This window comes from Salvia miltiorrhiza, chromosome 4, assembly GCF_028751815.1.
Source record: "Salvia miltiorrhiza cultivar Shanhuang (shh) chromosome 4, IMPLAD_Smil_shh, whole genome shotgun sequence".
Classification (NCBI taxonomy): Eukaryota; Viridiplantae; Streptophyta; class Magnoliopsida; order Lamiales; family Lamiaceae; genus Salvia; species Salvia miltiorrhiza.
This window is the reverse complement of record NC_080390.1, coordinates 4,811,967-4,835,758: the sequence shown is the minus strand read 5'-3', so window position 1 is coordinate 4,835,758 and position 23,792 is coordinate 4,811,967. Positions and strand designations below refer to the sequence as shown.

Genomic DNA, 23,792 nt, shown 5'->3' with positions numbered 1-23,792 from the left:
GATTCCCGAGTGGAAATGGGATCACATAGCGATGGATTTTGTGACAGCTTTACCCAAAAGTCAAAGAGGAAATACAGCAATTTGGGTGATTGTAGATCGACTAACAAAATCGGCACATTTCATACCGATCCTAATCGCGTATGGACCAGATAAGTTATCACAATTGTACGTTCGTGAGATTATAAGATTGCATTGAGTACCGGTGTAGATCACCTCAGAAAGAGAAAAAAAAAATTTTACATCACGTTTTTGGATGAGTTACAGAAAGAGTTGGGTACAAGGATGAATTTTAGCATAGCAGGCGATAGAAGATATTATAGGAACTACTATCCTTGATAGAGGAGTAAATCGGGAGAATGTGTTGCCACTAATTGAGTTTGCCTATAAGATGTGAGACAAAGTTTCGAGATAGGAGACAAAGTTTTCTTGAAGGTTTCACCCTCAAAGGGGATGAATAGATTTGGAGTTAAAGGACAGCTTAGACCCAGAGTTATAAGTCCTTACGAGATATAGCAAAAGATAGGTCCAATAGCGTATAGGTTGGCTTTGCCACCTAGCTTTGGAAATGTGCATAACGTGTTTCACGTGTCACAATTGAGAGGATATATATTTTCGACTCAAACCATGTGGTTTACTAAGAAGAAATGATCTTAGAACCAGACTTGAGTTATGAAGAGAGACCTCAGATGATGTTAGATCATAAAATTCGGCAATTGAGTAATAAGTCGATTGCATTGGATAAGGTCCAATGGAGATATGATAGTTAGAAAGAAGTGGAAAGAGAGCTTGAGGATAAGATGTGAGAGAAGTACCCGAAACATTTACAAGAGGTACAAATTTCGGGACGAAATTTATTTTAAGGGGGAAGGTATGTAATACCCGGGCTTTTGATGACGTGTTTAATTGCTTAAGTTTGAGTAATTAGGGTATAGATCCCTTGTTTGATTACTTTGTACATAGATGATGAGTTATGAAGTTTTTTTTTTTTTTTTTTTTTAAAAAGATGTTGAGATGTTCTTTTGATAATGTTTGGATGATGTGATGATGGTGCTGCAATGAGCGGAGTCTCCAGGGTTGTTAATAAATAGTTAACCTGTCTAGAATATGTCTTCATACATATGTCTAGCTACTTTCCGCTGCAAGATGTTGTTGATGTTATAGTATGTTATGTCATACTTTGAGTCTTAAGAGAATGGTTGCATATGATGTATAACTTGATTAATGATATTAATTAACTTTTATGCAGTCTTTCATAGACTGTTTTCAATTGAGTATTAATGAATAAAAATGACGAGTTTTATTAAGATGAGTAAGTTTTACGGCTATAAATGACGCCCCTTTTCTTCCCCTTCTTCTTTAACCCCATCCCTAGTCGTGGACCACTCGGCCTAACTATCCCTAGTTAGGTCAACTTCCAAGTCGGTCACCGATCCCGGATTGCACATCCGCAACATGTGAAGATAGCCTGGTAGCAATCCATAAGATTCTTCGTGTTCGCCGTATATCATCTCCACCGCCATATTATGGGCTCGGATCGCCACACTATAACTGGTTTAAACACCGTACTCTCTCTGCAAATCAACAACAATGGACCTCAGCTTCACTATGTCCCCATCCTCACGCATTTTCTTTGCTATATATGCTCCGATTACACGAGCTGGTACCTTTCTCACTCCAATATTTACGAGGTTGTCAGTGCATGTGTGGGCAGGCCCAAACTTTCGAACCATCCAAAAGTCACCATGCTGAGTAGCTCGCAACAGAAATGGGCACTGAGTCCGATATCTGCATTTGAACGTAATCCTATCCAAGTCCGATCGAGGAATGACAAATTCTGCACGACGTTCCAAATGCCACAACCCCACCGCTAATTTCAGCTCCTCTTTGCTTTCGAAGATAGAACCTTCGCTCAACTCACCGGGATCTGGTATGTTGTCAAGTTTACCTGCAAATAAATTGACTGAAAAATCATTCGGAACCACCGGAACTAGTCAATTGCTCATTTCTGCAGTTTGTTCGAGTCCCAACTCTTCTTCAAGCCTTTGCGGGTTTGTCTGCATTATCATGGACATAAGCTGCCCGATTCCTCCCTCCCGACGAATCCAAGCAATATGCTCATCAAATGTGCCATAATCAACTCGAGCAGACTCACGCTCCTCAGCTTCTTCATCATCCTCATCTTCATCATCATCAGTGTCTGTTGATGGAACATACTCTTCATCATCATTATTATCAGCAAACCAATCAAAACCTCTCATGTGGTTTGAGATGGGCTCCTCGAATGAAGTGGGCTGAGGAGGGTGCTCATAAGTAGATGCACACGGTATCTCGATCGAAGGTCGATAAACTTCTTGCTCCGATTGGGAAGTGCCACCATCATGTGTCACATAAACCTCTGGCTCGACCTCAAAAGCACAAAGTCGAGAAAGTTGGTCATCAGTACTTAAAAGAGATCGGATGATCCTGCCACTTCGAGATCTCGATAGATAGTATAAATTGTAGACGGTACTCAGTGAATTTGCCATCAAGTAGTAATTGATATTTTACCTTAACTCTGAAATGCTTATGTTATTTGTCTGAACATAAGCAAATGTAGCACCTCCACCACAATATAAGACATCATTCCAATATCCTCCATATCTCACAAGGACGTTTTTCCACTCCGTCATCTGTAAATTATGAATAAAATAAATTAAAATACAAACAATATATTCTCCTATAAATTAGCTTATACCACAAATCATTAATCGCTAATTACCAAATTATTTACGAAGAACCCATCAATTAAATCTCTATTCATGAATATGCGGAAATATTAAACTATTACACGATAGTATTTAACAATTATGCGACAGTGTTTATCTACATTCCGAAGGTATTTAACTACGATTCGAAGGTATTTATAAATAATTGAAAGAATGCTTAATTACAACACAATTGCATGGACACTATCATGATAGAAATCGGGCGGTATTAAATGAGTAAGCAATGGTATTTACCATTTCGACGAGGGTATGTACATATTCGACGACGGTATTAATTTATTAATCGAAAGTATGTTCTCCACATGCAAAACTCACCTAATAATATCAACAATGTCTATATACACTAAAATGATAAATATGCAACGACATTACACTATTAGGAGATGATATTAATCAAGTAATCGACGATATTCATCAACATTACGAAGGTATTTATCTCATATGCAAAGGTTGTTAGAATAGAATGAAAGAATACTTAATTAAAAATAAAATTGCATGGGCATTAACATGATAGATATACGACGGTATTTACATTTTTTGACGATGGTATTTAAGATTTTGACGACGGTATGTACATATTATACAACGGTAATATGCTATTACTCCAAGATAAATTTTCCACAAGCAAAATACACCTAATATTAGCAACAATTTCTATGTACACTAGAATGATAAATATGCAACGGTATTAAACCATTACTCAACGGTATTTACGAAATATACTTCAGTATTTAAAATAAAAGTAAGAATTACCTTTAGTTGATAGATATGCGATGAAATTTCTTTTCTTCCAATTCTCCAATGAAATGGCAGCTGAGAACCCCAAAGCTTCCAAGAAGAAGAATTATAACTCAACAAATATGGAGGCCTTTGAGACAACTTGTTTTGAATGTTTGTGTCGTATTTAATTCATCCTTTCAACATATATGGAGGCCTTTGTGTTTAATTTATAGTTAATTTACTCACCCGTGAATGTACTAGGAATCACTTTATGTTGACATGAGTGTACTTGCAAGAACTTTATATTCACGTGAAAGTGAAATTAAAAGGAGCCAGACGTACTTAGAATACCGTTGGAAATAAATTTAATACCGTTGTCGAAAAAAGAAAATACCATCGTCATAATCACTATATCGTCTGAAAATTTGAGAATATCGACCGGCGGTATTATCATTTGTTTCGATGGTATTTTAAGTTTTTTAGACAGTATTTTCTATGGTGTAGAGAATCTTTTGCATCCTTTTAACCTGTAAATATTATTTTTGTATAATATTTACATATGTGCGGTATTTCAAACTCATTTCCTTTGGTGGTATTTTAGGCACAAAAGGTGATGGGAGAATCATAAAAGGACAAAATGATAGAGAATCATAGTACACTCCTTCAACTCATGCGTGAACAATTATTGAAGATTGCTGACAACCATAAATAACCGTGTACATGTGTGATGACAAAATATATTAAAAAATACAAATGGTTAAAAGTTGTAGATGATAGAAAAAGTAGTTAAAAGTTGTAGATAGTTTTACAAAGTTGGGTACTTTTGCAAATGTGTTAATAGGCAAAAGTGCCCCATTCCTTATTCATATTTTGAAAAATGCCCACCCTTATCATGCAAAGCTATCCATGCCCTAAATTATTAAATAACCCTTAAGTGGGTCAACATCTTAAGTAATCATTTCGGCAGTCTTACACTTTCTTACACATTTTTAAGTTCCAATGCATTTTTGTACAATAATTTGTGATGTTGACCGAAATGATTACACATTGATTGCATGCAATAATTTTTTTTACACTGTATATATATATAGTGTTCATATGTTTAAATTGCAAATATTATCGACCAGACACTAATTAACACTTAAACAATATATGAAATTAAATTCAACAAAATAGTAAAAATTAATATAAAGATACAAATAGATAGAATAAAACCTTTTATGTCGATATAGAATCGATCCGGCCGGTGAAATGGCCAGAGAAATGTATCCGACCGGGTACATTTCAGGTAAACAATGACCCGGCCGGATACATTTTTCCTTGAAAATTACCGGCCGGATAGATATTATTTAGGCATAAAATATTCTATTTTATTCAATTTCATAAAAAAAAAATCAAGAAGCTAATAATATATATCCATGCGTATCTATCTTAAATTTTTTATTTTTTTTCCCTTTAATATCTTAATTTCAATACATATATTCTTTGAAATTATTTGTATATATATATATATATATATATATATATATATATATATATATTGTGTTATTCTTGAATGTTGATATATAGTATATAACACTATATATATCGTGTTAATTAATCCATATCTTTAAATTTAAAATTTATATAGTGTTAATAGCCAAAAGTGTTAAATTTCGCCTCATATATATATATATATTCAAAATCCGTCCCAAATAAATGCATGCTTGTTACCCAAAAAAATCATGCATGTTACCAAGTGAATTATGCAAGAACCGATACATAAAGGACAAAAAAATCTTACTAAAAAAATTGATTCTCTTTTGATAGACATAAAGCCGATTGTATCGGCTTCAATCACTTTATTTTCGTCCATATATCTATCTCTATTTAACACTATATTTACCTTCCTTCACTAGGGTTTTTTACTCACCACACATATCGGCTTCTTCACTTTTTTTTACCCACCGAGAGAGTTCAAAATATTGAAGCACGTCGGACTCATCCATGGCATCTTCTTCACAGGTTTTTATTTTTAATTTTCATGAAATTCAATATAATAGAATAATTTATGCTAAAAAACAATCGATCCGGCCGGTGAAGTGGCCGGATAAATCGATCCGGCCGAGTACATTATTTATATGAAACATACGGCCGGATTGATTTTTCCGGGAACTTCACCGGCCGGATCGATCGTTTTTTAGCATAAAATATTCCATTTTAATGAGTTGTATGTTTATATTTATCAGTTAGTAATTTACTGAATTTAATTTAATTATATTTGTTTAAGTAATCATTATTGAATTATTATTGCGAGTTTTGCTGGGTATTACATTGCATTGTTTATGTGGGTTTTGTACAATTTAATAAAATAAATTATTTTATGCCTATTGTGAAACTATCCGGCCGGCACTATGCCCGGAATAATGCGTCCGGCCGGAACAGTTTATTTCTGAAATGTACCCGGCCGGATTCATTTTATCGGACACTTCACCGGCCGGATAGTTTCTCTTTAGGCATAAAATACTTTATTAAATCTATCTGTATGTTTACGTTAATTATTACTATTTTACTGAATTTAATTTAATTATAATTGTTTAATTATTAATTATTGAAAATGTTATTGCTTGGTATTAATTAAATTGCAGTTTTTTAATATATTACTGAATTTAATTAAATTGCTTGGTATTAATTGCAGTTTAATATTTTTTACTGAATTTTTACTGAATTTAATATTAAATTGCTGAATTACTCGAATTTTACTGAATTTAATATTAAATTGCTGAATTTTACTGAATTTAATTGCAGTTTAATATTACTGAATTTTAATATTTTAATACTCCCTCCGTCCCGTTATTAACGGCACGTTTCTTTTCGGCACGGGTATTAAGGAGAGTGTTATTAAGAGAAAAGTTGTAGGGACCACATGTTTAATGTTATTGTTAATTAATGTTAAATATAGTTAATAAAATTTAAATAACTCTCTTCTTCATCAACACCGGCGAGTAATGTTCTGTAAAGGGAGACGAATGAAGTACTTCCCTTCGCCTCGTCTGTCCTCCTCATCTCCGTCCAACAAATGTGTTTCCCCCAAATTCAAGAAATCCAAGAAATTCTGCAACTAATGCCACTAATTTCAGATCTCAACTCAAGCTTGTAGGCCCTGTACTATCGGATCTGGCCAAGGCAGAGAAGCCACCACCGACCCTCCCTTTACAGAACTCCGGCGACAACAGAGGGAAGGCGGTGGAAGAGAGGGAAGGAAGAAAGGCGAGATATGGGTTGTCAAACACAAAATCCAAAAAAATGCACGAAAAATTACACCCAAAGAATTACAAACCCATCTCCAATCACCAAAAATTACACCCAAATGCGGCGAAAAATTACAGATGGGTTTTCAAACACTAAAATTACAAACCCATCTCCAATCACCAAAAAGTGAGGCTCGAAGCATTTTAATAAATTCTCACAAAATTACAAACCCAGATTTTGACTGATTGAATATCAAAACTTACAAACCCAGATTTCCGCCATTTCCGCTGTCGTCGCCGGCGAAGCACATCAAAGCTTGGGTGAGCATCGGGCCCTAATTTTTGGAGGCGGAACCACCAACAGGAAGGAAGGACTCAAATCGCGGAGAAGGCGGCCTTCATAGGGGTAGAGGCGGCGGCGGCGTCACACTCAGACCACCGCCGGGCCGCTGATATGGTTTTCTCGGAGGGGTGGAGGCGCGACGATGGAGCCGCTCAGATCTCGGAGCCGGCGGCGGATGGAGCAAGCGCAGAGGTGTGGAGGCGGTGGAGGGTGGTGGTGGCGCTAGGAGGAGAGACGGCGTCGCCGAGGAGAGGAGGAGAGACGGAGTCGCCGAGGAGAGGAGGAGGAGAGACGGCGAGTGAGAGTAATTGGGAGAGAGAGAGAGAGTGTTAAGAGTGAGAGTATTTTTTTAAAGTGTTTAATTAGGCTTTTAATTAGGATTTTAATTAACATTAATCAATCCCTTATTTTTTCCAAAATAGGAAACGTGCCATCAATAACGGGACAGCCCAAAAAGGAAAACGTGCCATTATTAACGGGACGGAGGGAGTATTACTCAAAGGAAATGTTTTAATATTTTACTGAATTTTACGATTTTACTTGAATTTTACTATTTTACTGAATTACTGAATTTTAATATTATTTAATTTAATTGCTTGGTATTAATTAATTTCGCCTCTTTTTTAATTATGCCTATTTGTATTATTTTTAAATATTTTACTGAATTTAATATGTATTCATTTTGTAAATGAATAGGCGAATGTCCCATATCTTCGTCGCGACACTATAGACCAGACGGAGGTTGCTATCAGCACCTACTATAGGGATTCACATTTTCCGGAGCTGGTTGAAACTTTAAATGTGGTCGGCGAACAGTGCAATTCAGATTTATTGGGAAGATTTAGAGCATCATGTTTTGGGCATTTCACTGATTGGAGGCCCGGCCCGAAGAGCAATAAAGCATTACACCAGATTGTATCGAGGCAGATTGTGTCAGAAGAAAATGAGATGTGCTTCTTTCTGTGCGGAGCACGAGTCAGATTTTCCCCTGTGGACTACACATTAGTGACTGGGCTCAATTTCGGGGGATCGAGGTTCGATGCGACGTTACAGCACGACTGCAGTCGCGTGGAGGCATACCGACGATTCTGCGGTACGCGAAGCATGACCATACAGTCGCTCATCAAACGCGTGTGCGATTTGGATCGTTGAGTGGATGATGAGGATGGGAGCCTGTACCTTCGTGCTGTCCTCGTGTGTGTGGCTCACACCCTTGTTCTTGGGTTGGATACGCGGGTACAGCCGTGGCTTTGGGTTTTGGTGGATGATCTGGCTACATTTGATAGATTCCCCTGGGGCGCGTATTCGTATAAGATGTTATGCCATTATACGCATGAGATAGGAACCGGCGAGAAGTATCACTTCTACGGTCCTTCGTGGGCTTTATATGTCTGGGCATTGGAGCGCGTCCCGGGCTTCGGACACATGGTCGCAGCATCTAGCGGTGATCCGACAGCGCACCCTCGGTGTTTGAGATGGACTTTCAGGGGTAAGCCCCGGCTTCACGGTCTGCGCGATCTATTCGAGGGACAGGTAATCAGTTATTTAAGATTTAGTGTTTCACCGTTACTGGTTTTACTTATGTTCTAATATATTATCTTTGTTGCTTTCTAGGGTGGTGTCCTGCCCCTGGAGCCCGATGGTGACGATCTGTCGAATCACTACTTCATATCAGCGCTGACACCGGGCGAACTCTCGGTGAGCTTCAAGCCCCCCGACAACCCATTAGCTCGGGGTGTCCAATTTCCACAGCAGACCGGAGCCCGTGTTGTGGAGGAGCGCGGGGACGAGGAGGATGTACCTAGTCAACCTCGTATGACTCGCAGTCACAGTGTTCGGGGCCCTGTGAGGGATGCTCGACCCCACGAGCCGGCTCGTCATTCAGTAGATCCGGGCAAGCGCCCAGCGCCGCATACTTCTTCATCGTCGAGCGGATCTCGGTCTGTATCCAGTCCCAGCGAGGGTGAGGTGGACCGTAAGTGGGTGAAGAAGACGATCCGTCAGGAGATTAAGAAGGCCTTCGGCAAATTCGTGGATAAACTGAAGGGCAAGGGTAAAAAGGATAGGTGCAAGAAGAGCAAACATTTCCCAGTGCCCGACTCCCCTGATGATGATGACCAGCGACGGTCCCCTGATGATTACCAGCCACGGTCTCCTCCACAGCGACGGTCTCCTCCACCCAGTGCTTCAGGGCCCGACGCTTCAGGGCCAAGCGTTTCACGTCCCTGCGACAACGACCCCCGCGATGAGGAACCACGCCATCCAGAGACCCAGGCCTACCCATCACGCCCTTCAGATTATGCCCATTCCCGCCCAGCAGAGACCCCGGATTACAACGAGCAGTGGCGGTCCATGAATCAGTCTGTTCAGGGCGACTACACACCGGCAGAGCAGACTTTTGACTGGTCGACCCAGGTCTACCCTCATTGGTCTTCCCCATTCCTGAAGCCGCAGTATAGCACAGAGACCCCGATATTCTTTGCTGAACCGCTCACTTCTATTGCACCACATGAGTGGGGACAGTCCAGTTCGGCAGGGCAGGCTCAGACGGAGGAGCCTGATCCACAGGCAGAGCAGCCACAGGTACTGCTGCTGCAGCACCCAGAGTAGCCGCCGGCAGAGCAGCCGCCAGCAGAGCTCCCGCGTCGCAGTCAGAGGGTGAGGCGTCCGTCTAACTTTCAGAGATCGCCTTGGGTTAATAGCCAAATGCCACGTCCAGTGACACAATAATGCAGTGACCATTATGAGAAGTGGATGGCTAGGTGTCGAGAGGGTAGGCCTGGTGAGATTTATGTCAAGGCAAGTGGTGGTTTGCGGGAGTACGACGACTTCGCGCGGGTGGATAATGTCAGCCAGGAATTCTCGACTGGGGTAAATAATCTATTGATTTTAACATTGTTAAATTACTGTCTACTAACTTATTGATTTTAACTTTGTTGCAGGATATTGACTTGTATTTCTTGTCCTTGAGAAATAGACTTCGAGGTTCCCTGGATTTACTGGATGACGTAGATATGAATAATACAATCATAGTAGACACGGATTGGTTTGTAAGTAAACTTTCATTATTTATATGTTTTCATTGGTGCGGATATAAATTATTAATTACTTATTTGATCTGTAGATATACCTCCAGAAAGAGTGGAACGCTCTATTGGAGAAGTGGCCACGAAGTGAGTTCGGCCCCAAGGAGTTTCATGTATTGACTAGTACAACATGACTGATGATTGTCAGCCTGATATAGACTGGATCTGCCAAGTACGTGGAAAATCACTTAAGGGCCATGAACTTCCTCCTGGTCATATAGGATGGATGGATGCCGCACAGGTTATCAGTTAAACAATTATTGTTACTTGTCATTTGTGCTCTATCGTTGTTTCTTATCAATTCATTGTGGTTTGTCATAGGTTCTCATGCCAGTCATAATTGGCCACCATTTTATCCTATGTCGGATTCGGTTAGGAGAAGCCGTTTGCGAGGTCTATGACCCAGTATTCCACAAGCTAACACCTCGACAACAGGATGCTCGAGTTGGTGATTTATTACCTTTACTGAGATTGTTGCCAGTTGTCCTTCAGGTGTCGAGGTGGTACGACGACACATCCATTGATTCGACAGTGGCAAAGAGCAAGTGGCCACTTATGACGGTAGTGTTTGCTCCAGCGGAGGTTCAGTTTCACCAGCAGAACTCTGTCAGCTGCGGGCCTTTCGTCTGCATGTATGCTGAACGACTGATATCTGGCTCTCCATCCATTGAGTGGGGTAATAGCAACGTGGCGGCATATAGGGCCAAGATTGCTAGATCTATATTTTCGTTGTGTGAAACTTGGAATGCCCGTACCAGACGACTTGGTTTTGCATAGTTTTGTATATTGTTACATTAATGTGTGCTTCTATTTGGTTATTCGTGTAGCATTATTTCCAGTAAATCATTCCAGCTTAGCGAATAATAAGATAATTCAATCAATATCATTAACTATTACAGCACACAAATACATCCCACTACTCCCTGGGCTCAGTCGCCCTGCCAGCGCACGTTCTCTTGCTGTGTCCTTCTTCACGGCAGATGCTGCACTTCTTTGGTTTACGACGCCTGATACTAGAAGACTCATCTGTTTGTGTGCTGCTGCCTTCACCACCACCTCGATGTCTACCTTCTTTTGGGCGCCCCGCTTGACCTTTTACAATCAGAGGTAATACAACCTGCTCAGCGATGTGCTCGGGAACCAACCACTGGCGTCTCGGCGGGAGATTATTAACTTCGCGAGAGTAAGTATCGATAAGAAAGTCATTCGTGTAGTACGAGTCTACATACTCCGCGATCGTATCACCGGCTTCACTATAAAAACAAACAAACTCCGATAGTAATCAATATAACGAACATTAGAACATATTTACATTTCAATGAACCCGACAGTAATCATTTCATGATCGTACCTTATTGCAGCGATTGAATGAGAACAGGGCAGTTGGTCTAGCTGAAATACTCGACATTCGCATTTTTTCTTCTCCAGATCCACCTTGAAGCTTCTGTCAGCAGTTTGCACCTTATACTTCATGCCACTCAGCCTTTGTGCAGTGTATCGACGACTTTTTTGGACTTCAATAGCTACCCTTTTACCAGCCTCAGCAGTCAAGCCTTGCTCGATTTGTTGTGCAGCCCTTAGTCGCTCGCTGAACCATTTCTCAATAACAATTCTGATTGCATCTAACATCGAGCATATAGGAAGTCTTCTTGCCCACAACAATCTGGAATTAAAAGCTTCAGCAGCATTTGATGTCATAAAACTGTAGCGTCGCACAGGCATAGGACACATCGAACGAGCCCACTTCTCCGGCCCAATCCCCATTAGTTTATCGTACGCAGCTCTCTTCATAAACTTCAGGGCGTTCATAGCCCTATTGAAGTCGGACTTCTCGTACGCAAATGCAGCTTGTCGATACACCTCGACCACTGCCTTACCGTAATGCTTTAGGTTATTTTGCAAATGGTAGTAGCATAGGCCGTGGGTTGCATTTGGTAACTCATTCCTGATAGCATTGGCAATGGAGATATGCTGATCAGAGACAATCAAAAGTGGATCGGCTTGGCCATAAACACGTCGAATGCGTGACATGAAATAAGTCCACGATTCATCGTTTTCTTTCGGGCCAACACCATACGCGAGTGGGAACAAACTCTCGTTGTCGTCCTTCGTCACTGCAACAAACAAAATACCCCTATTCTTGCCCTTCAAGTGTGTGCCATCGACGACAATCACTGGCCGTAAGCTGAACATGAAAGGGGTAGCCGAAGCTGCAAGAGCAACAAATAAGTGTTTGAATCGGCCATCATCGTCAACTTCCCACTCCACCCTCGAACTGGGATTGGATTGTCTCAACATGTATAAGTACTTGGGCAGCATCTCGAAGGACTGATCATGTCGACCATAAACCATCTCAGTGGCTCGATTACGGGCTCGCAATGCAACATCGTACTTGATCTGTACGCCAAACTCACGTCGCAGCTCCAGCTGGATGGCCTTCGGCTTCAAGATCTCGCAATCGTCGTGTATCTTCTGTGCTAAATATGCTGCGACGACTTTTGCGGGGACCTTTATTCGCGCTACGCGCCCTAGCTCACCGTCGCATGAGTGCTCATTGGTGAACTTATACACTCCCCAAATGGCTCCATCTTGTGACGATGCATGGAGCTTGAAGGGGCACGTATCTGAATGCTTGCATTTGAAGTAGACTCGTCTGCTGTCTGATTTGCTGACAGAAAATTCCTTGCCCTGCTTCATGTTCCACAGACCGATTGCAACGATCAGATCATCTTTGCTATTGAAATACATATTCTTTGACAACTCCCGAGGCAATAGCTGATAATCTTCAATATCCACAAGTGCCGCTGCGGCGTCCAACGGGATAACCGGAACTAACCAATTAGTTAGTTCATCTGCTCCAGGAACCTGTTCGTCATCATCCTCGTCGATCTGCAAATTCTGCCAACCTGCATATTCAATCCCCGCCCTTCTCACGTTCTCTGGCTCCGACAAGTCTTCAGAGGCGCTTGTATCAGTCTCGGCTTCAGACGATGGAACATAATCTTCATCTACATTACCAGCATCCTCCACAAACTGAGGCTCGTACGTATATTGATCATCAGCTGGACCCCAACAACGATCAGTACTGGTACGGATTTGGCTCATCCCATGAAGGCCAACCCGTTGACTGATCATTACCCCAAGTGACCGACGGTTCAACACTTTGTTGCGCCGGTGAATCTCCGGCTGATAGGTCTAAATAAGCATATCTTTGGATTGCTTCCAATCCGTCCCCACCTTCGAATTGTGCACTGGATTCACCTCCATACCCGAAAGATTGAGGGAGATCAAACGAAGGAACATACACTCCTCCACTGTAATCGTCTTCGACAACATAAATCTCAGGAAAATGTGGCTGGGACGCCAGCAACTGAAGCAAATCATTGTCATCGGCAAGAATATTTTTACTGTATACCCTGCCATTTAATTTCTTCGTCAAATAATACAAGCTGTAATTAGTGCTCAATGAATTCTCCATCATCAGGTAATTTATCATGTACACCGTACTGGCCATTGTGTCTCCGAAAATATGCAAATTCTTAGAAGAGCCGCCGATGTACTCATAACCATTGAAGGCACCTCCATAATTAACCACAAAGTATCTCCCATATTCATTCATCTACAGAAAAAATAATAAATAAATAAATATATGATGTAAATGGAATAAAATGTTAAAATACAACATATAACATGTTAATACACTCGAAAAACATCTATCCGCCCGGGGAAGTATCCGAGGAAATGTGTACGGCCGTGTATTACATGATATATAATTACACACGGCCGGACAAATTTTCAAGGACACTTGTCCGGGCGGATACATAATTTTCGAGCATATTAACATGAGTTATGTAGCAATATATATGTATAGAACTAAAATGCAACTAATAATTACTAATTAATACTTTAAAACATGATAGAATTTGCTCTAATTCACATGTATTTCCTTCAAACGTGGCTTTAAATCATAGTATGCTATAATATGCTAATAATTCACATAAGCATATAGGATCAAACAAAACATTGAAAATAAACAATAACCAACTTAAATTACATTTCAAACGTAAAATGACATACCTTTAAACGTTCGGATGAGAGAATTCACAAATAATAGTTTCACCACTTGGATAATATTAGAATTTCTAATGAGTTTGAGTGTTTTTTCACTTTGAGTGTTCGGATGAGAGGATGAGAGAATTCACTCATATATAAACAAAGATTCATTCATTTCACGTGAATTTCAATGAAATTAGAGTGTTTGACATGAATACTTTACTGACAAAGCTATTTCACATCATATTTGTCGTTTATCATCAATTTAAAAAAAAATTATGTCCCTTAATTGAAGGCTAATTAATCGATGGAATATAAATACAAAAAATTAACACAATCCATATTAGCACTCAAAACACACATAAGAACCAAAAAAACATCTATCCGACCGGAACATATATGTGTCCGCCCGAAGAAACCTTATGTCCGGTCGGACACTTTGTTTTTCCGGTCGGACGCTTTTTTTTTTCCAATGTGTGTTTTGAGTGCTAATATCGATTGTGTTAATTTTTAGTATTTTTTTTCCATTGATTAATTAGCCTACGATTTACTTGTAAAACCTTCGATTTTAATTCAAAAATAAATAAATATTATTTTCTCTGTCAGTATTTCACATGTTCCAACACATATTTGACCGATTTCAATGTTTAAATTGATGAATTGATGTTTTTCTTACACTTTAACAACTTTTGTCATAGATGTGTAAGAACTTTTGCGGAAAACAATGCACATCCATCACATTCAAAGGGCATTTTCGGTTCTTCACTTATTTAGGGCATGTAGTGCTTTGCATGATAAGGGTGGGCATTTTTCAAATTATTCATAAGAGAAAGGGCACTTTAAATTTTGCCTCTTTCTTTTTTGGTAGGAGAAACAAATATTTTAAAAGACCGAATGACGGTGGACTGGAACCTGAGACCTCTGGCCTCAGCCATTAACCACACTACCACTATGCCAAAACAGAAAAAACACACACTTGACAGACTATTTTATAAACAAAGAAGGTTGATTAGCCAATACTATCATGTGAAAAGAGTGCACATTTCATCAAAACATTCCAAAATTTTATCTGTGGCGTATATATAGATTGATTAACTATATTGCAAGTTAAAACTCAAAAATAATTTGGTTAGTTATAAATCATGTCACAACTACATGAAAGAACCATACCACATCAGCCAAGACGAAATTTAGCTCCTTGGTGAAATTTTCTCGACGCTTCTCCAGCTCTGCAGCAGTCTAGCATAGAAATACACGTCATAATGGTTTAAAAATCAAGACTTTACAAAAGCCAAACATGCATGTATAAACTATATTTAGAAGAAAAGGCCGCCAACCAATATTGTACATAGGCCACAAGCAGAGAAACTTTATTTTCAAAATAAAATAAAAAAACAGAGCTATGTAGAATAAACAATTGGAAATACTGTCACTTGAAATACTAGCAAAGCATAACTTTCAAGAGCTCACATCAAACAGCAATTTGAAACACCTCAGCGTCCAATCATGGAATTCTATGGAGACGCTGACAAACTTTGAAATGAGAATGGCTAAGTGTGCTCGATTATTTAGTTGATTTATGTGTTATACTTAGTTGCTCACGATTTGTTCATGTATTTTATGTGTTTGTGCATAGTTCTAAGTTCTCAGCAAAAGATGTGATTCTCACTCGATTCCATCCCTAGTGACATGCTGAAAAGAACTTCATTTCATTTCACCGGATTTATCGTCATTACCATCAGATTATCACAAATAAAAATTCTTACAATTGCATATGCTCAATTAACATAAAATGTCACCGGGATCTCCATTTCTGTTGTATACAGTAAACAATAAAAACTCTGACAACAGAAGACCATCGACTTATATCAAATCAGGAACATAAAATTCATCTATTTTTAATCAAAACTAAAAACGAAAAGGCAAAAACTTGTGTGCATCCAGATAAACGATCAGTTAGGGTTCATCAATAACCAATCAGAATTTATTAATCTCCAATTAGGATTTCATTAGGCGGGATGCACCATACATCCGGTGTACTATCTCAAAAACAAAACGGCAAGAACTTTGTGCAACTTAATCCATCTTTACAACCAGAAAAATATCACCAAGATCGGTAGGCCTTCAACACAGGATCCAATATTACTCAGATATATTGAAAAACATTCTTGTCAAATGAAGCATTATATGAAAAAGATGACAAACCTTGGTGAAAATCCCGACGCCGCACTCAATGCCAACTTTGGTCAAGAAAAGATCGTCGGCGAGCAATCTCTCCTTAAACCCTCCAAATCGGAGCAACCAGCCCAGAAAAGGCGACTTCTCGAGCTCGAAAAACCGATGAACAATCGATCCCGGAATCCTCCCTGCTTCAATGGCAGCTGCCAAATCCTTGGGAATGCTATCTAAAGATCTACCGGCCTCGGCCAATGCCATGATCGCCTCAGCCTTGTTTCTCTTCCCTGCATCTCCATCACCACTGTCTCCTCCTCCTCCGCCGCCGCCGCCACCGCCGCTAAGGCCACCGCCGGATTCATCGCCTCCGCCGACGCTGAACAATATAAGATTAAATGAAGGACGGCGAGGGGAGTGGAGAGAGCCAATTAGTTGGAGCGAAGAAGTTGAGGAGAGAGTAACTTTAAGGAATTGGGTAGTCGACGGATAGGCAAGGGACGAGGGAGAGTGGTGGCGGTGGTGGTGGTGCGCATTTGGTGAGGCGATGAATTGAGTTGTGAGGCGTGAAAAAGCGGCGGTGGCCATCTAGGAGGTGGCTGGCTGACCTCGTTTGTCCCTCCTCTCTCTCTCTTGATTGTGTGTGTGAGAGAAAGAGAGAGAGAGATAGGGAAACAGTGGGTGAGGGGTTGACTCGAGAAGACAGAGTATGAGTAAACGAATTTGGAATTTTAAGAAAAATCTACTCCACTCCTATATAGTAATAGTAGTATTTCCTTACATAGATAGTCACATTATAAATGCAGTATAGTACTCCCTCCGTCCCGCGAAGCATGACACGTTTGAGTTCGGCACGGGAATTAAGGAATTGTAGATTAGTATTTTAAGTGTGTAATTAATAAAATATAAAATTGATAAAGTATGAGAGAGAAAGTAATAAAAGTGATAAAGTAGGTGAGAGAATATAATAAAGGTGATAAAGTAGGAGAGAGAATGTAATAATTATTGACAAAAAAGGAAACGTGTCATGCTTCGTGGGACAACCCAAAATGGAAAGTGTGTCATGCTTCGCGGGACGGAGGGAGTATATGTTGTGATGTTAGTGACCCCATTTCATTAGAGGGAAAGGCTGATGATACCCCATGTGTTGCAAACGGTCCACATGATGCTATGCATGTGGAACTTTTTTATTTTTTAAAATTATAATATTCGGTTATCGATTTTTTTTTTAATAAGTTACCCTAATAAATAAAGAAATTTAACGATACCACGACGCTGAACTCGAACTCAAGACCCCATACCTTAGACATAAATCACCTACCGTTAAGCCAACACATACACTTACCCGCTCTATTTTTGCCCCAATACAAAATTGTTAGTTCGCAAATACAGTAATGCATGTTTGGTATCCAAACTTAAAAATAATCACATTAATAAAATTAAGATAAGTGATATAAGGAAATTAAGATTAATTATCTATTTAGATAGAATGCTGAGATAATTGATACTTTTATTTGATAGAAAATATAATTATAGAATAATTACTTAAATTACAATTTTAATTTTACATAAATTTATATAAATAAATTAGAAAAAAAAAAACCCCTTCTTCCAACAAAAGATTCCCCTCACCCTTGGTGGCGATCTGCATTGGAGGTGCACTGGGCTCCAGCATAGTGCAAGTCTAAAATTTTGTCATATATATTAAATATATTTAGCCTAATATCTACATAGCTCAGTCCAATTTTCATAAAAAGATAAATTTTTTAAAAATGTATTTCCTCCGTCCCGCAAATCTTGAGTCAATTCTTTTCGACACGGGAATTAAGAAAATAGTATTTAGTGTGTAAGTGTGGTAGGTGAAAAAAATGAAAAAAGTGAATAAAAAGGAATTTATTTGCCATATAAGGAAATGACTCAAGATTCGTGGGACGGAATGAGTATTTATTTATTCTTGTAGGAGATAAATTAATTGTTTAAAAAATATATAGAGGTAGTTTTTTTATATGCTTTTCAATAAATTTGTTATTGAATTAATAGAAATAGAACAATTATTTATTATAACCGGTGATCAAATTCTAAACCTACGTCCCTTGAGATTAAAAACAAATTGTACGAACTGTTCGAAAATTTCTGCTCAAAAGCTATCGCCCTCAAACCCCATGCAATACTTTCAAATTCAGCCCTCCTATCGACAAATCTTGGATCCGCCCCTGCTAACCCCACTGCCGCCACCACCACCACCAATGGAAGATCCCTCTGGCGGCACTGCAAACTCTCCCAAAGATTAGCCCCACGCACACTACCCAAAAATACTTGTTGGAGAAGAACACCCTCCACCAAAAAAATGATGGGTCAGAAAGTAGTATTAACTTCTTCTTTTTTTGTGAAAGTAAAGTATATTTTTCTTTCTTATTTTTTTCTTTTATAGTGTGTTAGTTTTGAAGTATAAAGAATGAATAGGCTTCATTTACCATTTTATAATTCTTTTGTTTTGATATAATAAAAAATTTGGGCATATTGTATAAAATTTCAGGCAACACATTTTCTCTTTGACAAGGTATAATTTTATACTTAGAAAGTATTGTTATAATTTTATATATACCATATCTTTTATCACATCTTTTATCTCTTTGGTAATAATATAAAAGTGAAATCAATATATTACTATCATTTAAACCTATAAAATATAAAAAGTTTGATCGCTATCTTAAATGATAAGTTTGTATTGTATTATATTATCTATTTGTTTAAAAGATTAAAACACACACAGTCTTAATCTTAGGGGGGGTGTATTCGTTCTGGAATTTGATGGATTTCTATGGATTTTAAAAGTCTGGGTGTATTCATTCAAGACTTTTAAAAGTCTGCAGAAATCTGGGTGTATTCGTTCAAGACTTTTAAAAGTCCATATAAATATGGGTGTATTCGTTGCAGACTTTTTAAAATCCATACAAATCTAGGTGTATTCGTTATTCCATTGACTTAAAATCCGGAATGACTTTCATGGATTTCATCCAAAAAATACACACGACGAAATCCGGCCAAGAACCACGAGAATTGAAATCCATGAAGTTTTAAGCGAGCGATGAGTTCCAGCGCTCGCTGGCTAAGAAGCCAGCGAGCGCTGGAACTCAGCAATCGTTCAATCAAAGGTTGCAGAGAGATAAAAAAGGTGAGTTGTTCACACACACCACCCCGCGCCGTCTCCTCCCTTCGCAACGGCAAGGCGCCGCTGCCTCCCTCAAGTTCTCCGACAACCGCAGCGAAACAGCCGCCGCTCATGGGTCAAGCGGCGCTGCCGCCATCTCATCTCTCTCACTGTTTTCAGGCAACAACGATCGTCGCCGCCGACTCCCTGAGACAGACTGGCGAGCAGCAACAAGCCACAACCACCGCCCTTACTCTCTCTCATTTCCGTCACTCTGTGACGCAACGGTAGTCACCATCGTCCGTATCTCAGACGCCGGTGCTACCTCTGATCTCCCTCATCTCACCCACAAACGACAGCAACCAATGTCGCTTCTCACCGACTCACAGCCGACGGCAGTAGCCCCGCCCCGCCGTCTGCTAGTATATTTTTAATGGTGCACAATTCTTTGCACTTTATTTTATCACCTATTACCTATAATACATTTATAGCTTTTCTTCAAATATTATGACTGGATGATATGGCACATGGTTCTTTTTTTTTTTTTTCAGGTAGTCTGAGATTAAGAAGTGCTTCTGAATACAGCTATCTCAATCAGAGTGAATGTTTGGCGATCCCAATATTGATGATGCTCAGAAGTTTCATAATCTTATGGTAAATGACTGGTCTTGCGCATGAGTTGTATATTTGGTTAACTGCTGCGATTTGTATTGTCCTTACTCATTCGTTTCGCAACCAGCCAACTTGTATCAGAAGAGGTTTGAATCTTTAGTGAGGAAACTGCTGCACTGGTGGGCAAAATAAAAGACCAGATCGAGCATAGTTGCTATAGAAGTTTCTAGTCTTTTCAGTATATTTTTTTATCTGTAATAAAGTTATTAATTCCAGAATATGTTTGATGTAAATGAGGAGGATTTGAGTGTGCATTAATTTCTTCCAGCGAGCGCTCGCTGGAATGGGAGGATTTGAGCGCTCGCTGGAACCCAGCGGTCGCTGAGTCTTTTCTAGCGGGCGCTGGTTTCATGGAATTCAATTCCAAAATTATCCCGTAAAGTCTTCAAAAATCAGTTAAAATCGGGGTGAAATCCAACCACGAATTCTTTGAAAGTCGTCTGGAATCTATGTGAATTCCATGGAATTTAAATTCCATGGACTTTTTAAAGTCTGTGGAAATCCACAACGAATACACCCCCCTTAAGCTATGTACAATGAAAGAAATGTTAGACGTGGAATATGCCGCTTATTTCCTTCAAAAACTAAGAAGATGCCACTTATTAGTGGGAATGAAATGCCTAATTTTGAAAAGCTCCGATTCTGTTTGACCACGACAAAAAACGTTGGTTTTTAATATGATGAAATTTTTTTCACGTAAAAACCATTTGTACGCAACGTTTTTAACACGATGAATAAACGTTTGTACGTCGGTTGTGGTCGAACTCGAACTCGAACTCGACGGTTCAGGTTTCGGGTCGAATCATCAATTTTAAAGATCGAAATGTAATTTTTTTATGAGTGAAATTTTGAAGTAGCCAAAATGAAGCATAAAACACAATTTATGGCCACACATTGAAAAAATACAAAATTTGGCAATTTTTATTGATTTTGACGTTTTTACCCTTAATGAGGCGGACCGGGTAGGACCAGGCACGCGGGTCGCGTGCCGGGTCGGGTTAGGCACTTATGGCACTATTAGTGCCATAAGTGGCAACGGAAATCCAAAATAAAATCAAGTAAAATAGTCATTTTGGCACTTATGGCACTAAATAGTGCCATAAGTGCCAATGGAAATTCAAAATAAAACTAAGTAAAATGGTCATTTTGGCACTTATGGCACTAATAGTGCCATAAGTGCCATACGTGCAGCACAAATACAGAAACAACAACATCATTTAAACCCTAAATGGAACATCTAAACCTTAAATGGATAATTTAAACCCTAAATGGAACATCTAAACCCCAAATGGATAATCTAAACCCTAAATGGAATATCTAAACCCTAGGGGGAAGTGTGCACTTATGGCACTTATGGCACTAATAGTGCCATACGTGCAGCACAAATACAGATCAGATCAGATCTGTCGATGACTGAAATCGAAGGAGGCGGAGATCAGATCTGCTGATGGAGGAGGCGGCGCAACGATCAGATCAGATCCACCGCCGCCGCCTCATTAGATCAGATCCACTGCCGCCGCCGCCTCATCCTCCGCTACCTGACCAGTCCCTCCTCCACTCCGCCGATTTCAGAGGATCGGATCTCCTCCATCGCCGCCGCCTCATCCTTTACTCCGACGAATTCTGCCCAAGCGGCGCGCTGGAGAGAGAGAGAGGGAGGATCTCCTCCATCGCTGCCGCCTCATCCTCTACTCAGACGAATTCTGCCTAAGTAGCGCGCTGAAAAGAGAGAGAGGGAGATGAGAAAGAGAGAGGAGAGAGCGGCAGCCGCTGCCCGCTGAAGAGAGAGAGAGGGAGATGAGAAAGAGAGATGAGAGAGAGAGAATGGTAGAATAGTCATGACATACAAAAAATGGCTAAAATTTATGTTTTTTCAAATGATGGAAAAAATTTGATGTTGTATGTTGAATAGGGCCATCCGGCCCTATTGTTTCTTTTTTTATTTTATATATATATAATATCTAAAATTTTTATTTTTATTTTATCTCTCCATGTATTTTGACCTCAGTCACGTATTGTATTCTTAGTGCACTACATACACACAATGTACGATCTAAATTAATTTGAATGTATATAATATCTAAGGACAAGAGATTTACATGATCCACTATATACAGTGGTGGATCCAGAAATATATATTTAGGGGTGCGAAAAATAATTAGATAAATATAATCATAAAAAATATTTGATACCAACATCTCTCTTAATTAAAATAATCAAACAGTCATTTTAAAATTGATCATTCATGCTACTATTTAGCAACATAAGTCATTTGAGAAAACATTATATTTACACTTGCAATAATAATAAGAAGAATTAACACCAATTTGATGAGTAAACACTAGAGGATAAATTATGTATGTCTACTTGTTCCAACAAGTTTCATTGGAGGGGAACTAACATTGAATAAAAGGGGGTACAAATAACAAAAAATAGAAGTAATTTTTTAATATTTACATATATTAGTATTGTTTAAAAAAAAAATTAGGGGTACAACTGTACCCCCATTGCACCATGTTGGATCCGCCAATGACTATATATATATAGAAGAGATCAATAGAGAATGCTAAAATGTAGAGGGAATTGATAATGAAATGTCGGTTCCGAATAAGTCAATAACTTTTTCGAATAAATCAAGAGATCGCACGAACAGACATTTACGCATGTATTATATATATATATATATATATATATATATGGCGTGGTTCTAGAGAGAACTACATTATTTGTGAGAACGTGAGAACCATCAAATCTAATGCATCTACTGTAAAAATTAATGCATTCGCTGTTAAAATTAGTGCACTCAAAAAAATAAAAATAAAAATTACTCCCTTCAGGATTCGAACCCAGGATCTGCATTCATCCAACAAGATGATGCATCCGCCGTAGATCTTGATGATCGAATGGCTGAAAATGGTTCTCCATTCTTATTTTATTTAATAGTTCTTTCTTGAACCTCTCCCTATATATATATATATATATATATATATATATATATAGGGTTAGGCTAAAATAAGAACTAGAGTTAGGATATAAATTAAGAACCAATCTAAACCAATGGATCTTTGCAAATCAACGGCCAGATCTCCACTCATTTGATTCATATAACTGCCGATTTTTTCACTAATAGGATACAATGGTAATTTCAAGTTTTAAGTAATTATCATGGCCTAAATTAAGGGGATCGTGTATCTCATTTTCTGTTGAAGATTTGATAATCTTTATATCGTCGCCCGCCTCGCGGCTCTCTCGATCTTCGCCGGCGGCGACGAAGCCCTAGTAAACCGCCTAACCCCTGTGTTGAATTGCTTGGGCAGAGTGTACTACATGGGCGGCGCGGGGAAGGGGCAATTCTGCAAATTAGCGAACCAGGTGACCATCGCCTCAACAATGGTGGGACTGTGCGAGGGATTGATCTACGCGCATAAGGCCGGTCTGGATTTAGATAGCTATTTGAGCGCAATTTCGACCGGCGCGGCCGGCTCGAAATCGCTGGATTTGTACGGCGGCAGAATATTGAAGAGGGATTTGGAGGCAGGATTTTACGTGAATCACTTCGTCAAGGATTTGGGGATTTGCTTGAGGGAATGCCAGAACATG

General features: G+C 39.3%; 3 protein-coding genes across 3 annotated transcripts; 1 reads left to right on the top strand and 2 right to left on the bottom strand.

Moving 5' to 3' along the window:
• The first annotated feature begins 5,360 nt into the window (after window positions 1–5,360).
• Window positions 5,361–10,836, top strand: LOC131022338 (uncharacterized). The gene is made up of 4 exons (XM_057951792.1): window positions 5,361–5,489; window positions 7,755–8,591; window positions 8,673–9,929; window positions 10,001–10,836. The coding sequence occupies exons 2-3, from the start codon at window positions 8,373–8,375 to the stop codon at window positions 9,666–9,668; spliced, it is 1,215 nt and encodes a 404-aa protein (XP_057807775.1). The 5' UTR covers window positions 5,361–5,489; window positions 7,755–8,372; the 3' UTR covers window positions 9,669–9,929; window positions 10,001–10,836.
• A 96-nt stretch (window positions 10,837–10,932) lies between these two features.
• On the bottom strand, window positions 10,933–13,418 carry LOC131022337 (uncharacterized). Its single transcript, XM_057951791.1, has 2 exons — window positions 11,496–13,418; window positions 10,933–11,397 (listed from the first exon to the last, which is right to left on the bottom strand). Exons 1-2 carry the CDS (start codon window positions 13,277–13,279, stop codon window positions 11,061–11,063), a joined length of 2,121 nt encoding a protein of 706 aa, XP_057807774.1. The 5' UTR covers window positions 13,280–13,418; the 3' UTR covers window positions 10,933–11,060.
• Window positions 13,419–16,159: 2,741 nt separating this feature from the next.
• Window positions 16,160–17,129, bottom strand: LOC131022339 (protein RETICULATA-RELATED 4, chloroplastic-like). The gene has a single exon (XM_057951793.1). It carries the CDS (start codon window positions 16,955–16,957, stop codon window positions 16,340–16,342), a length of 618 nt encoding a protein of 205 aa, XP_057807776.1. The 5' UTR covers window positions 16,958–17,129; the 3' UTR covers window positions 16,160–16,339.
• Window positions 17,130–23,792: the final 6,663 nt, after the last annotated feature.